Genomic DNA, 12,685 nt, shown 5'->3' with positions numbered 1-12,685 from the left:
CTCAATTCAGGCTTATGTTGAGAGCTCTTGCTCTGTAAATTCAGGAGAAATTACCTGGATGGACCTATATGAAGGAAATGGACCAAAGTCGGTGTCAACACAGTTCGCGGTTTAAACAGACAGAAGGCATGGCTGTAGCTCAAATGCTAGAGATTTGCAGTATATCTCACAGCCATAAAGCATGCTTCTTTGGATAGACCTGGTATATTGCCCCATATTGGGCTGTCTTTCACATCTCAATCCTGATTTTTATCAGGTCAACACTTTCTCATGCAAATTCCTTGTGGTCATCGCTTTGCACTCATGGTAGCACTGCCCTATCAGTACCAAGCAGCAGGTAATCTTGTTGACCATGCATTTGGGAGGGCCCCTTCAGGAGGTGTTTGGGTGGCATCTTTCATCCACTGGTCTGTTTTTTCTTTGATTTTTCTTTCATCATTTTTGCATGAGATATATATGAGAAATCCGTGGTTGTGTTCACATAACAATCTGTGTTTAATATTTTCTGGTGGTTTTTACCTCACATGGAATCATATGTCATGCCTTCTTGAGCACTTCTGAAGAGATTTTTGCTGATCTCGAAACGCGTCAAGTGCGAACCATGCATGATCCATGATTAGATTTGCAATACCATCTCTGATGACACCGCCGCAATATGTATTGTAGCTTTGTTTATTTTTGAAGATTGTAAATATTTCATACTAATTTTTATAAAAAATCTATTTTGAATTGTTGAAATTCATCATACAAGTAAATTGTGTCGTTCAAGATCCACCAAAAAAGAGGACTTTTTTTTTTTTCCCCCTTGTAGAGATTTGCAGTAGAGGTGTGGTCATTTTATCATATCACATGCTGGTTGACTGAGAAAACCCATTACAGTATAAACCCCCCCCATAAAATGTATTCCAGGCTGTGTAAGTCACCACACTGGGAAGGCTTTTCTTGGTTTTCCTTCTACAGCTTTTCTTTCGAGCCATCTGTAGGCTTCCATAAGGATACACAGTTGAGTACATGCATGGTACTGCATCATATAGATTCATACATACATACATTGTTGCATTTTGTCTGTTCTTTTCTAGTGGCTGGCATTCCTCAAAAAAAGCTAGTTGAAGCTCATGGAACATTCTCGTCTGCCTCATGTCACTTGTGTTACACCCCATTCCCAGCAAAAGAGGCTCAGGTAGGGTTAACATATCTGCTTTGCAATATTACATGAAAAATAATCCTGTAGTAGATTTGTATTATTTATAGCAAATCTGGGGAAACCCTGATACTGTTGTTGCCATGCTTGTATATACACGACTGTTTTTTGTTTAGCCTTAATCTATATCGGTTTCAAAAGATATGGCCTCATTCATGATTTTCTCTTGAATTCAGTACCTGGTTTTTGCCTACAGGTCTCCCTGTTGTGAGTAGCAGTACTGCCTCCGAACATGACTGTTTCAGAGTGGAATCGGGCTACTTTGCAATGCACATGGTTGCAGCACAGTGGTGCCGGCATTTAAGGGGTGAAACAGATGCAGCGGTGACTAATTGCCTCAAAAAGGTGTCCCAAATCTAAATTTGCCCTTACAGTGGAACCAGAGGGTTCCAGAAGTCCTTACCCTCTTCCCCAAGAATGGATTCTGACTTCAGCTGGCCCCATATCTGAATTCACTGACCATTTTGACATGCATTTTTATGACCGGTTTTAAAGGTCTGATTTTTGTTATCCTGCCGCCAACCTCCCCCCCCCCCCCCCCCTCCATATAAAATTAATTTTATTTGTAGCAGGTACTCACTTCCACTCTGAATGCCTGGATTCTCGCCCACAACCTCCTGGGCCACATCACTGGTCCCAGGAAGCTGCAGGTCCATTTACAAAGCAAAACACAACTTGTGCATGTGCAGTGGGGAGCCAGCTGTGAAGCCACAGGAAGTTACAGCCAGCTTCCCACATCCAAGATGGTGGCACCAGGAACCTGAAGATCCGTGAAGAACCGGTCTTGTGTGAGGATAGGGCTGGATCACTGGACTGTGTGTGTGTGGTGTTGTTTATTAAGGTGTGTGTTTATTAAGTCAGCAGCTAGTGCGTGTGTGTTGTTGTTGTGTGTTTATTTTAATACTACCTGTTTAATAAGCTGCATTCTTGTTTTTTGTTCTTTCTAAAGGTTTGCATAATGAATGACAAGTCTCCTCGTTGTAATGTGTGTTATGGTGTTGTCAAACCTGATGTCGTATTCTTTGGTGAAGACCTTCCAAAAGCATTTGGCAAATATTCAAAGGACTTTCCAAGGGCAGATCTGCTGATTGTAATGGGAACTTCTTTAAAGGTATCTTCTTTTACTTTTTGATCTGGTTTTCTGTTATCCAAAATATGTTTTAGGGATGCAATCATACCTGTGAGATTAAATACCATAGTTAAGGTGGTGGAGTGCTGGACTTGGTGAACGTTCTGAATGAGTTATGTTATTACTAATGTGTGGCAGCTTTCAAAAGCCTGGTGGATACCCAACATACTGGGGAAAGCCATCTTTTAACCCCTGAAACATGGTAACTGCCGGTTCCTAATAAACTCTCATTGTGACAAACAAAAAAGACCAGGACCCTGATTTATGTGGCATGATTTTTCAAGCCACATAATTTGTTCAGTTTCTGGCAAACCACCCATCAGCCTTTAAGTGCAAAGGAAGAATGCAGAACTGTTTGAAACATTCAGGTCTTCAGCCTTGCACTATAGATAGAAAAAAAATATATATATATACACCCACACTGTATTGCCAAATGTATTGGGGAAACCCCCTCCAAATCATTGGATTCAGGTGTTCCAATCACCTCCATGGCCACAGGTGTATCAAATCAAGCACCTAGGCATACATACTGCTTCTACAAACATTTGTGAAAGAATGGGTTGCTCTCAGGAGCTCAGTGAATTCAAGCGTGGTACTGTGATAGGTTGCGACCCGTGCAATAAGTCCATCCGTGAAATTTCCTTGCTACTAAATATTCCACTGTCAACTGTTGGTATTAGAAGAAAGTGGAAGCAACTGGGAACAGCAACTCAGCCACAAAGTGGTAGGCAACATAAAATGAAAGGGGGGTTAGCGCATGCTGAAGCGCACAGTGAGCAGAAGTCGCCAACTGTCTGCAGAGTCAGTAGCTAAAGGTCTCCTAAATGGCATGTGGCATTCAGATTAACACTACAACAGTGAGTAGAGAGCTTCATGGAATAGGTTCCATGGCCGAGTAGCTGCATCCAAGCCTTACATCATCAAGTGCAATGCAAAGCGTCAGATGCAGTGGTGTAAAGCATGCTGCCACTAAGATGCAGTGGTGTAAAGCATGCTGCCACTAGACTCTAGAGCAGTGGAGATGTGTTCTCTGGAGTGAATAATCATGCATTGTTGTCTGGCAATCCAATAGACGTGTGTGGGTTTGACGGTTGCCAGGAGAGTGGTACTTGCCTGACTGCACTGTGTAAAGTTTGGAAGGGGGATTATGGTGTGAAGTTGTTGTTTTTTTTTTTTTTTTTTCCAGGGGTTGGGCTTGGCCCCTTAGTTCCAGTGAAGAGAACTCTTAAGGCGTCAGCACAGCAAGACATTTTGGACCATTTTTCATGCTCACAGCTTTGTGGGAACAGTTTTGGGGATAGCCCCTTCCTGTTGTAACATGACTGCACACCAGTGTAGCAAGGTCCATAAAGACATGGATGAGCGAGAGTGTGGTGGAGGCACTTGAATGGCCTGAACAGTCCTGACCTCAACCCAACAGAACTTTCAGATGAATTAGAGTGGAGGCAAGTGTGTGTGTGTGTGTGTGTATGTGTGTGTGTGTGTGTATGTGTGTGACACACTGCTCAAAAAAATGTAAGTACCACTTTGAAAACACATCAGATCTCAATGGGAAAAAATATCATGCTGGATATCTATGCCAATATGGACTGGGTAATGTGTTAGGAACATACTGTAAGGATGCCCCATTATTTGATGGAAATGAAAATTATCCACCTACAGAGGACTGAATTGAAAGACACCTCGAAAAGCAAAGTGAAAAATTTATGCAGCAGGCTAGTCCATTTTGATGAAATTTCATTGTAGCAACTCAAAATGGTACTCTTCGTTTGGTCCCCACGTGCTTGTATGCATTCCCAACAATGTCGGAGCATGCTTCTAATGAGACGACGGATGGTGTCCTGGGGTATTTCCTCCCAGATCTTGACCGGGGCATTTCGGAGCTCCTGGACAGTCTGGGGTACAATCTGCAGGCGTCCGATGGACCAAAATATGATATCCCAGAGGTGTTCTATTGAATTTAGGTCAGGCAAGCATGGGGGCCATTCAATGGTATCAATTCCTTCATCCTCCAGGAACTGCCTACATACTCTCGCCGCATGAGGCTGGGCAATGTCGTGCACCAGGAGGAACCCAGGACCCACTGCACCAGCGTAGGCTCAGACAATGGGTCCAAGGATTTCATCCTGATACCTAATTGCAGTCAAAGTGCCATTGTCTAGCCTGTAGAGGTTTGCCTGTCTCTCTATGCCTCTGTCAGATGTGCTCAGGGTGAACCTGCTCTTATTTTTGAAAAGTACAGGGTGCCAGTGGTGGACCTGCCAATTCTGGTGTTCAATGGCAAATGCCAATCTAGCTCTATGGTGCCGGGCAGTGAACACAGGGCCCACTAGAGGACGTTGGGCCCTCAGGCCACCCTCATGAAGTCTTTCTGATTGGTCAGAGACATTCACACCAGTGGCCTATTGGAGGTCATTTTTAGGGCTCTCGCAGTGCTCATCTTGTTCCTCCCTTGCACAAAGGAGCTGATACCGGTCCTGCTGATGGGTTAAGGACCATCTATGGCCTTGTCCAGCTCTCCTAGAGTAACTGCCTCTCCCCTGGTATCTCCTCCATGCTCTTGAGACTGTGCTGGTAGACACAGCAAACCTTCTGGCAATGTGCCATCCTGGAGTTGGACTGCCTGTGCAACCTCTGTCGGGTCCAGGTATGGCCTCATGCTACCAGTAGTGACACTGGCTCTAGCAGTTTGCACTGAGGGCCTGAAGCTAGAGAGGGAGACCCTGGTTTTGCAGGAAGCTGACTAAGGGGAGTTGTCTGCCAAGGTTCTGTCTGGTATCACTGGAGTGTTTCGATTTGGAAGGAGGCATCCACTCTATCCTTGGAGTTGTGAGTACTGACATTGAGGAACTTGGGGACACGGTGTGCTTGCTACTGCCCCTGGGGTTTGATAGTCAGCGTGGGTCTGGAAAAGAACGCTGGCTAGTGTTGCATAGAGATTGTCCTAGTGCTACTACTGCAAAGGACTTTGCTTAGCTACGTTATCAGTCTGTCGTAACTGGCTTATACTTGAGGAGCTTAGCCCTGTAACAACTACTACTGATAAAGGGACTTTGTCGCATATAGCAGCAAGTAGTTTAGGAGTGAGCAAAGGGAAGACTATCTATTGACAGGCAAGTCTTCATAAGTGTTCAACTAAGAGATCAGCTAATGTCCTCAATGTGAATAGTTCTGATATGGAGCATCCTACTACAGTTCCCCATCCCTATCTCCATTACTACAATAAACTCCAAAAACAAAACATCCCTTAGATTGGTCATTGATGACAATGAGCTGAAGTGTGTGTGTGTGTGTGTGTGTGTGTGTGTGTGTGTGTGTGTTCAGTTTTACCCAAATTAGTTGATGCAAAAATTAATACACCCCACAACAATATTAATGCCATCTAGTATTTTCTATGACCTCCATGATTTGTAAGAACAGCACCCACCAAGTCTTCTAGGCATGGAATGAAAAAGTTGACGACATATTGCAACATCCTTTTTTCCATTCTTCAAGAATGACCTTTTTTTTTAGAGCCTGACTATATGGAGAGTGAAGCTTAACTTGTCTCTTCAGAATTCCCCATACGTGTTCAATTGGGTTCAGATCAGGAGACCTACTTGGCCACTGAATCGCTGATTTTCTTCAGCAATGCAACAGTGGCCTTAGATGTGTGCTTTGGATAATTGTCGTGTTGGAAAAGTGCAACATGATGGAAGCATCTTCTCTTTCAATATAGAGCAGTACATCTGTGAATTCATGATGCCATCAATGAAATGCAGCTCTCTGACACCAGCAGCACTCATGCAGCCCCACAGAAGGACACCGCCACCAGGTTTCACTGTAGGCACCATGCATTTTTCCTTGTACTTCTCACCTTTGCGATGCCATACACTTTTGAAGCCATCAGTTCCAAAAACACTTATCTTGGTCTCATGCCAGAGTACAGAGTTCCAGTAGTCTTCTTTTTCAGCATGGGCCCTGGCAAATTCTAGGCGGGTTTTTTTGTGCATGGGATTTAGGAGAGGCTTCCTTCATGGATGACGCCCATGCATGCCATTCCTCTACAGTGTGAGCTGAAATTGTGTCACAGGAAACAATCCCCCCAGTTTGGCTTTCTACTTCTTTAGCTAACTGCAATGAACTTGCATGGCGATTTTTCTTCAAACCTTCACATCAGAAGACGCTGCTTTAGAGGTGTTGACTTCCTGGACATCTCTGTGAGATGGTTGTAGTTCCATCTTTTGTTAAATGTTTGTATCACTTTTGCTACAGTATTCTGACTGATAAGTAACTGTTCTTGTAGTCTTCACCTTTCTTGTGTAGTGAACAACAAATATTTGATGTGTGAACACTTAATTTGTGGACCCACTATGTTTTAGTTGATCATTCTGATATCAAAGTGCTTATATATGTATCCAGTTCCTTAATAGAGATATCGAAGTATGTGAAGAATTATATTCACAGTTTTAATAATTTTTTTTTTTTTTTTTTGTGGATTTAAATATTCTTTCCAATAAAACCTAATGATTTTATACTTAAAGGGGGTAATACTGAAATTGGAATAGATTATCTGATTAGATAAAGCTGCCACAAGTTTTTATATGATAGAAAAGCCTTGACTATATAGGCTTACACACTAATGCTATTTGTTGTGTGTCTGCTATTGTGCTGCTGTGAAAAATGGAAATCACATTAGGCTCTACGGTGCCAGTTTCTATCAAATTTTTGAAAAGGTGTATTGCTTCTTTTGGAGCAAGTGGAAACCTTCCCTTTTTTTTTTTTTTTTTTTGTAAGCATATTCTCTGATCGTGGGTTTGTGATTAATTGCAGCTGTGATTGGCTGATCTATGTAGAAGACCGCCTCCCCAGCTGTTAGCGCTTACTCTACAAGTAATCTCTGTACATGTGAAATGCGTTACTGAGTGGAGCTCAGGTGGTTAATCTTGCACTGGACTGTTCATTAAATGTTTAACCATACGCTTAATTTGGTGCGCACCTACCTTCTTTTACTAACCCTGAAACATAGTAAGGTCAAAATTAAGTAAGGACTCTTGATTTGCATGCATGTTCTGGGTCGGTGATCTGGAAATCGCAGTTGCATAACAACCAGGCAAAAAAACACTTTCAGAAGCTTAGGTCCGCAATGGCTGGTTGTCCTGCAGGGGTTGTCTAACAGGGCATACAAACAGAATGGATAGTTCTAGGTTGGTTCTCCTAGTAGATGGCTTTGGCAAATCTATAAATGCTTGTAACATACAATGCTCAAAATTTTACATGCCCTGGCAGAAATTGTGAAATTTTGGCATTGATATTGAAAATATGACTCCTCATGCCAAAAAATGCTTTTATTGAAGAATGATGATCATATGAAGCTATTTATTACCAAATAGTTGTTTTGGCTCCTTTTTAAATCATAATAACAGAAATCCTAACCTTGGTCACCGCCTAACACCCATCCCCAAATGAGGTGATTGGCTATTTGTTCTCAGGAGACACCCCTTTGAGATAATAGAAAAAGACTGACAGCCTGGAGAAAAGTCAGCTCGCCCTTTTAACATCAGGAACCATCTCTGTGAGAAAGGTAACCTTTTGTTCGGACGATTGGAGTCTGCTCAAACCAAGGACTTTTGCAAGTCCTTCTGAAACTTTTCTTTTATTTCTGTTGTTTTATATATATATATATATATATATATATATATATATATATATATATATATATATATATATGTGTGTATATGTGTGTATGTGTGTGTGTGTGTGTGTGTGTGTGTGTGTATGTGTATATATATATATATATATATATATATATATATGTGTGTTACATCTTTTTCTGTATATATTTTAATTGCACCATTTTGACCTTTTTTTAGTAATAAATCCTATTTTCTGTAAAGTGTTAAAACTGCCTCTAAAGCTTTTAATGCAAAGAATCCCTATCTCTGAAGAGTGCTACTGTATGTGATAATCCTCTGAATAAATCTGTCTGCGGTGACAGTGTGTTACAGACGCTTATACTAATATCATAGTGTTACTGCTAAGATTTGTGAGTTTCCTCCTTCTCTGTAAAAAAGGTGGTGGTGGCAGTGTGAAGGGTTATTCGCGTAATTGACCTGACCCAGTAACAATCGCTCTCAGGCTGCTGGCACATAGATTGTGGTCCCATGAACTGGAAAATCTTTGTGCAGGGCGCAGCTGAGAGTAGCATTGTTACGCAAGTGACAGCGCAGTCTGAGATCGGCTGGTCCTTCGGTCACAAGTTGGTAAGAAGGGCTGGGATATGAAGCCGCGCACCGTCACACTCAGTATCTAGCCTAGTCAGTGATTCCACGTAAGAGCTAACAAACTCATTGACTATTTATACACTGACATGAATTGCAATTTTCAAAGCCACAGATGTGGGACATTAACCTCTAATTGGTATTTTAACCTGTGTGTCACCTTGTGTGTCTGTACCAAGGCCGAACGTTCCAGGGTATGTAAACTTTTGATCATGGTCATTTGGGTGTTTTCTGTTGTTATGATTTAAAAAGGAGCCAAACAACTATCTGATAATTGGCTTCATATGATCATCATCCTCCTTCAATAAAAGAGCATTTTTTGGCACGATCAGTCATATTTTCAATATCAATGCCAAAATTTCACAATTGCTGCCAGGGTATGTAAACTTTTGAGCACAACTGTATATAACGCTCCTTTTTTTTTTTTTTTTTTTTTTTTTTTTTTAACACCCTCAGGTCGAACCTTTTGCTAACATTGTCAATGCGGTGCGACCCAGCGTCCCCCGTCTTCTGATCAACAGGGATCTTGTAGGTCCTTTTAAAAATCAAACAAGGAATAGTAGAGATGTGTCAGAATTGGGAGATCTTTGTGACAGCATCAGAAAGTTTGTCCGTGCACTTAACTGGCAGAAAGACATGGAGAAGGTGATGAGAACCCACAAATCATAGGCAAGTATTGCCACATATTGTCTTTCAGGTATAGTTGTACGTATAGTGGCTGATGCAGTGGGCAGTATCTATGTTAAAACTTAGTGTTACTAAACCCAGGACCCTGCATTCACTATATCTGGTCTCATACAGTACACTCAACATGGAAATGCAATTATTTTAGTAAATATAAACTGCTAAATACATTTCCTCATCAGTAGTAAAGCCCTGTACCAGGGGCGGACTGACCATTTGGAAACTTGGGCACTGCCCGAGGGCCTGGGGTCAGTAGGGGGCCCCATGAGATGCCCCTGGTACCTTTTTTTTCATAGGCTTTTTTGAGTTTGGGCAAGGACACGGGCCCCATGATCCCCTATTGCCCGGGGGCCCCATGATTTGTCAGTCCGCCCCTGCCCTGTACACAATGAGAATATTGGACGAACAATCGCCTGTTTTATTTTTTTGCCTCCTAGTCTCACATCGAAAGTGAAAAGGGTTACTAAAGCTACAAAAATTCATGTACAAAAAATAATTTTGAAAGTGATGTTATGTATTTTTATTGTATTTTTGGTAGACTACTGTGTTAATTAATCAAACCGTACGATCTGGTATCGTACGAGAAACATTTTGAGCTTTGGATATTTTGGATATTGTTGCATGAATTGTCGTGATCGGCTCTGAAACTCTGTACTAACATTCCGATTATCGGACAATCTGTCCTCAAATGAAGATTTTCTTAGGATTTCTTATGTGTATGGGGCAATAGCCATCTTGTGACTTCTATCAGTGTCTAGCAGAGCAAAGGTTAAAGCTTTGTTGGAGTTTTCATTCTTCTCTGATTGTCCTATGAGGCTGCAGGACCCCTGACCCTCTGTCTGGACAGGGCTGATTGGCCCTGTGCCAATCACATGCACACTCCAAAGAATAAAGCTCTCTAGCGATACACACCAAACTAAGCATGTGCAGCTTGTCCCCACGGCTCTGTTCTATCAGCAGATGGACTGGGGACAGTAGAAGGTGAGGATCAGAAAAGACAGGAACAAACATCCTTTTTACAAAATGTGAGGAATAACCCCTTAGATTCCAGAGTGAGTATAACAAGCATGCTTCACTACAGATAGACTGGTTTTAGTGTCATGGGTTTAGTAACACTTTAAACATACATTCCACATTAAGGATGCTACCAACATTTGTGAGTTCTGTAAATTGCAGCATTGTCCCTTTTTTCTAATTGCTGGAGCCTGTCATCTTGCTGAACCCCAGAGCACCATGAGCAGCAGTAAACATTTAGTCAGCAGATCGGCCTCTAGTGGCTGATTTGTGGCACTGTGCACAGCAGGGTGAGACACTGTTTTACTTTATTTTAAACCGTATTGGCAATTATTTCTTAATGTGTTACATACAGTTGTACTCAAAAGTTTGCACACCCAGGCAGAAACTGACATTTTGGCGTTAATATTGAAAATGACTGATCATGCCAAAAAAATGCTCTTTTAAGGGTACCAATCATACAAAGCCATTTATTATCACATATAGTCATTTTACCTCTTTTTAAATCATAACAGAATTCACCCAAATGGCCATGAATAAATGTTTACATACCCTGGAATGTTTGGCCTTGTTACAGACAAACAAGGTGACAATGTATTTCTCTCCTCCATTCATAGAGAGAAAAAAAACAAGGGGGCCGGGCTGTGCAGTGACTGATCACTGTGGTAGAGGCTATAACAGCAATGATGTGAACCGGAATCGGGAGTTCTGGGTCCCAATCGTTAGAACGGGACCCGGTGCTCTCAGTGACACAGGGGTCTTTGTGCTGGGAGCTCGCTGTGCGGTGCGCTCCCAGCACAAAGACAGGTACACAAATATGCTGCCCCATGGAAAAAAGCCCAGTTCTGTGAGGCCGCATATTTGTGTTATGTTGACATCAAGGGGTTAATATCATCGAGCCACTCTGGGGAGATCTCACATCAAGGGGTTAATATCATCGAGCCACTCTGGGGAGATCTCAAACGTGCAGTTCATGAAAGATGACCAAAGATTTTGCATGCCCTGGAGGCATTTTGCCAAGATGAATGGGCAGCTATACCTCCTGCAAGAATTTGAGGCCTCATTGACAACTATGACATAAGACTGCACACTGTCATTCATGCTAAAGGGGGCAATACACAGTATTAACCACTTCCATACCGGGCACTTTTACCCCCTTCCTGCCCAGGCCATTTTTTCAGGTTTCAGCGCTCTCACACTTTGAATGACAATTGCGCGGTCATACAACATTGTACCCAAACTAAAATTTTATTTTCTTTACACAACTAGAGCTTTCTTTTTGGTGGTATTTAATCACCGCTGGGATTTTTATTTCTTGCTAAATTAACAAAAAAAGACTGGAAATTTTGAAAAAAAGCACGTTTTTCTTTGTTTCTGTTATAAAAGTTTGCAAATAAATAATTGTTCTTTATAAATTTAGGCCGAGATGTATTCTGCTACATGTCTTTGGTGAAAATAACCCAAATTAGGGTGTATTATTTAGTTTGTAGGAAAGTTATAGAGTTCACAAACTATGGGATATATCTGAATATTGATCAATCCTGAAGTACTGACGGCCAATCTAATTTCTTGAGGTCCAAGAATGTCAGAACAGTACAGATGGCCTCCAAATGACGACTTTTTGTGAAGTAGACAGTCTGACGTACTTCATAAGAGGCATGGCGAGTTTTTTGAAGTTGTATTTATTTGTCATAATTTTTCAGAAAATTAAAACATTTAAAATATTTCCAATATTTTTTTTTTTACATACTGTCACCAGTGCAGTACAGCGTCATATAACTGGCATGGCGGTGATCAGGGACACTGACAGTATGGGGGAAAAAAAATATATAATTTTTTTTTTTTAATTTTTTATTACATTTATTTTTTTTTTAAAGATTTTTTTTCATATTTCACTATGACCAACGTAGTATAATATTACCATAGTAACATTGTACTACTTTGGGGAATTGATCAGTATTTTTTTTTTTTTTTACAGAATTAAGTAATTTATTTAAAGAATTACTTTGCTATAAGCAAGCATTTACCTGAATGACATCGATTCATTCAGGGTTGTTTTTTTTTTTTTTTTGTTTTGTTTTTTTTTGTGCTTAGCTGTGATTTGGCCACGGCTAATCGCATGACACAGCTGGGCTGTGATTGGCCCAGCTTGTGCATGTGATCACTGTGCCCATTCACCGCTAGGCACACTAGTATACAATGGATGGCTGAATGAAGCCATCCATTGTCATGTGACCTGCTGTGATAGGTCACATGGTACTGGCAACGAGGCCGGTACTCAAATCTGTCATCGGCCGTGTCCAAGGTACACGGCCGGTGACAGATTGCGTGGCTCTGCAGGCGTGCAAACTGCGCATGCCTGGGAGGACGCCATATGACATCCACCTGGAACACTGA

The 12,685-nt window shown here is 41.6% G+C and overlaps 1 protein-coding gene across 1 annotated transcript in view; it reads left to right on the top strand.

Moving 5' to 3' along the window:
• Nucleotides 1–12,685, top strand: part of LOC149467783 (uncharacterized) — a 46,527-nt gene that overhangs the window by 31,987 nt on the left and 1,855 nt on the right. The window contains exons 9-11 of the mRNA XM_089671214.1: nucleotides 1,080–1,180; nucleotides 2,151–2,312; nucleotides 9,047–9,259. Coding sequence (XP_089527340.1) covers nucleotides 1,080–1,180; nucleotides 2,151–2,312; nucleotides 9,047–9,259 — 476 coding nt within the window. The remainder of the gene's footprint in view (nucleotides 1–1,079; nucleotides 1,181–2,150; nucleotides 2,313–9,046; nucleotides 9,260–12,685) is intronic.

Source organism: Staurois parvus, unplaced genomic scaffold (assembly GCF_062004578.1).
Source record: "Staurois parvus isolate SC_StPar_1 unplaced genomic scaffold, SC_StPar_1.0 ptg000101l, whole genome shotgun sequence".
NCBI classification, from domain to species: domain Eukaryota; kingdom Metazoa; phylum Chordata; class Amphibia; order Anura; family Ranidae; genus Staurois; species Staurois parvus.
This window is presented reverse-complemented; position numbering and strand designations above follow the sequence as displayed.